The following is a 3,784-nucleotide window of genomic DNA, read 5'->3' on the forward strand; positions in this document are numbered from 1 at the left end:
TCACACACTCTCTATTTCATTACGTACCTCTCCAATAAAGACTGCAACAGCGGTGGCCAGTCCTATAGCCATGATGATGTAGGTCATCATGAGGTCGCTGTTGCTGAGCTGGCGGTCCTTCGACTGCAGGTCCAGCGGACAGATCTTGGTGGCTGGCAGGTCGCGGTGCAGCAGGTGGTTAACTATACCCGCTTTCAATAGATTCGTAATTCTATAACAAAAAATATTAAGCTGAATAATCCACGCTATTGGTAACGTAGTAAATACTCGTACAAAGCAGGTGATAGTATAATACGTTTGCGTCCAGAGACATTTAAAAAATATATAGAGGAGGCATAGTGAACGAAGCATTTCACCGGTACTTTCTCTGTAAGGTACTATATCAGTTGTCAAGTTTAGTGCCTCCGTGTTCTTGTATTGACATGCAATAAAACATTGTACAAAATTATAAGCTCCACCTTTTGTTATAAAATTATCTAAATAGTGTTATAAAACAAATTATTAAGATTGAAACATTTAGATATTACTAGCTTTCCGTTACTACGTCCGCGTGGAATTAAAAAAAAGAAAAGCAAGCAGCCTATGTGTTCTTCCAGACTATGTTTTACAACTATGCCAAATTTCATCGAGATCCGTTCAGCCGTTTAGGCTACAAACTCTAACAAACATCCATCCATCCAAACTTTCGCATTTATAATGTTAGTAAGATTTAATGTCAACTTAATTACCTTAATTTGGATACAATTAATTATATTGACTTGTGGTTTTCACAATCTAGATTATGTGAAAAATGTTTGAAGTATCATCATCACCAGCTCACTGTACGTCCCCACCGAGGGGCTCAGAGCCTACCCTAAAAAGGGGTGACTAGGCCATAGTCAACCACGCTGGCCAAGTGCGGGTTGGTTGACTTCACACATATCTTTGAATTTCTACGCCGATATGTGCAGGTTGCATCACAATGTTTCCTTCACCGTAAGAAGTATGTGATACTTGATGTATCAACCACGCCTCTATATACATATTTCTTAATTTCCGTACACAATAAACGCAGAAGAAAACATTAAAAAAAACTTACACAGTATCGAACAGGATCTTTAAAGTCGTATTATTAGGGTAAGCGAACGCTCTTTGTTTCTTCATAAAGAACTGCGGTGCGACAACGTAAGTGCACCTTTCACTCTCAATAACTCCTTCTCTGGCCTTCCTCAAGTAGTCTCCGTACATCAGGTGGTCTATTGCAGTTTGTTCCTTCACCAGCACTGCGCCCGCGCGCACTATAGGGAGGTAATCCTCGTCTCTCTTCACTGACCGAAACTGCGCTCGACCGTTCGATACCATTTTATTTATGTAATACAGTTCTTCTTCAGGCTGTGGAACGAAATTTAATGCTTCTTTCATTTGGACTCTTTTGTGGTTAAAAATATGTAAATGTAGTAAGATAATTATTGACTAAGTGTTTCCATTAGGATGTGACTAATAGATTTTAATCTTATTAGACAATATTTTAAATAAGATTGAAGTTGTTGCGAAGTTATCATTAAAGGTAACCTTATATCCATTGAAACCTGTGTCGGAATACATCGGCAACATTTAAGTGTAAGATTTAAGTAAAGATTATATTGTAAATATATATATATACGTTTCTTATAGTATACTGCACAGCGCCCCCCTCAGCGGCGACCCATCTGTAGCTCTTCTTGTAAAGGTCCTTGGGACTCTCAATGTCCAGTGTGAATTTAGACAGTGTGAGGAAAGCCGTCAGGTTGGCCGTGTAGAACGCTGACAGTAGTATTATGAATATCCACCACGTTGCGAATAACACCCGTGTTGTATCTAAAAGATAAAAAATGATGTTTTAATATACAAGTTTCGTCTGAATCGTGAAAATGTACAGACAAAGTGAATACTTTGTAAATCAAATCTAGTAATTAGCAAAACACAGAAAAATAATCCGTACTTTGAATGTTCAACAATTTTCTTTAAATCCACTTTTCTACGCAAGACCTAAATTGCTTAACATTACATCATCTAACAATAACTATTTATATATTTCGTCAAAGTTTAAACCTACAAAACATTATTACGGCATTTCGTACGTAAGCATAAACACATGTTATAAACAAAATGGTGAGGCGTGTCCGGAGTGTGATTAACGACGACCGCAATCATACGCGATACTATCAAACGGAATAACTAGAATTATAGGTAAATAAATATTAGCTTTTATATTTCAATATATATATTTTATTCAAATAACCTAGAATTCGATATAGCCTAAATCCTAGCTTTTTTACCATAAACACAAACAAAACAAGTATCGTGTTATTTCATTATGTAAACCTGAAGTTCATTACTTTTTCTCTGTTCACTAGATTCTAACCCTTTAAAATAATAGTTGATTTGTGAATATACATAAATTAGTTTAAAAATTGTACATTCATTGTCACACTTACTAGCCTCCGGTGACAAACTAGTTCCTTGCTTGATAAAGGATCCATACACGAACCATATACTTGCAGGCAAATTTATAGGACCCTCTTTATCCCGAACTAACTTGGATTTCATACGAGTGAGGAATGTTATACAGGGTCCGTAACATATTACCGCTGCCATAATAAGGTACCTGTAACATAAATACTATAAAAATAAGACATGCATCTGACTAATCGCTGGGTTCTTTCTCTCACTCTATGCGTCTACGCTCTTTCTCTTGTTTTCCTTCTCTATTTATTTGGCATCACTACTGGAACCCATTACTTACCAGACGTAAGTTTCGAATGGAGCGAGCAAGCCCGAACCGGCGGCGGATTCCTTGGGTCGTTTCAACATCATCATCCACACACCTTCGTCCAAATCGTTTGAGAATGTTGCCATTTTATTGAACTTTACTAGTCGAGTCAGAAATGCTGCCGCCATATCTATTTTCTAAATAAAAAAAGGTATTTTGACATTTGTTATAGGTAAGGTTTTGCCTTAATTGTTAGCTAATATTATCCCATTATTTTTGTCTTCAATTACAAAAAGGTCTGACCTTTCAGTTAAAATGTAAAAAATTAATCCCTTGTAACCCTAACCATGCAGTGTAAGTGTAGAAAATATGTTTTTCAAGACTCAGGGTTGTAAATGTTTCTTAGTTCAAATGAATTTATAATAAGCTCTGTATGAATTACTAATAGAAGTTTGTTACATTACAGAAAAATATAGTTTCTTACACTACTGTTGACGAGGTTAATGAGGGAACTTTCCGGTCTGACGCCACCAAATTCATAGTTATTCTCCGGCACCACCACTTCGAAAGTGAAATTAAACTTTTGGCGCAAGATTTCCATGATAGCGAACGCGACACCATGACCCGTGATAGTTCCATTGCTTTCTTGTATCGTCCAACTCAACGGGTAATTCTAAAATCAGAGCCAATGTTATCATTATCAGATACACAAGTAAACAATTAAGTACCAGCATTAGGATACGCGAAGTGGAGCAACCGACCAGGGCCAGAAATAAAAGGCCGCAATTTTTTATGTAATAGTCTCTGAGAACTAAAAGTATTCAGTAGGCAAGAAAATTAATCTTTTATTTGCATATGTTTTTGAAGTTTCCAACCATTAAATGTTATTTTTTCTAACGGTTAATGAATAATTAATTAATACAAATCATGGCTGCTTGTATTCAATCCATATTTATTTAAGCACGACATTACTCACGTTGTAAGTTCCAATTCTTAACAGTTTCCCGTTGAGGTTATGGGTCAAACTCATTTCATGTTGCTTGTTTGAAGATC

At 36.3% G+C, this 3,784-nt stretch overlaps 1 protein-coding gene across 1 annotated transcript in view; it reads right to left on the reverse strand.

The window, feature by feature from the left end:
* The window catches only part of LOC106100514 (glutamate receptor ionotropic, delta-2), a 4,638-nt gene extending 860 nt beyond the window's left edge, over positions 1 to 3,778 (reverse strand). The window contains exons 1-7 of the mRNA XM_013279382.1: positions 3,708 to 3,778; positions 3,216 to 3,404; positions 2,765 to 2,928; positions 2,457 to 2,626; positions 1,643 to 1,836; positions 1,079 to 1,371; positions 28 to 211 (exon numbers count right to left, since the gene is read on the reverse strand). Of these exons, the coding sequence (XP_013134836.1) occupies positions 28 to 211; positions 1,079 to 1,371; positions 1,643 to 1,836; positions 2,457 to 2,626; positions 2,765 to 2,928; positions 3,216 to 3,404; positions 3,708 to 3,761 (1,248 nt within the window). The 5' untranslated portion in view covers positions 3,762 to 3,778. The remainder of the gene's footprint in view (positions 1 to 27; positions 212 to 1,078; positions 1,372 to 1,642; positions 1,837 to 2,456; positions 2,627 to 2,764; positions 2,929 to 3,215; positions 3,405 to 3,707) is intronic.
* Between the last annotated feature and the right edge of the window lie 6 nt (positions 3,779 to 3,784).

The sequence above is a fragment of the Papilio polytes genome, unplaced genomic scaffold (assembly GCF_000836215.1).
Source record: "Papilio polytes unplaced genomic scaffold, Ppol_1.0 DF824047.1, whole genome shotgun sequence".
NCBI lineage: Eukaryota > Metazoa > Arthropoda > Insecta > Lepidoptera > Papilionidae > Papilio > Papilio polytes.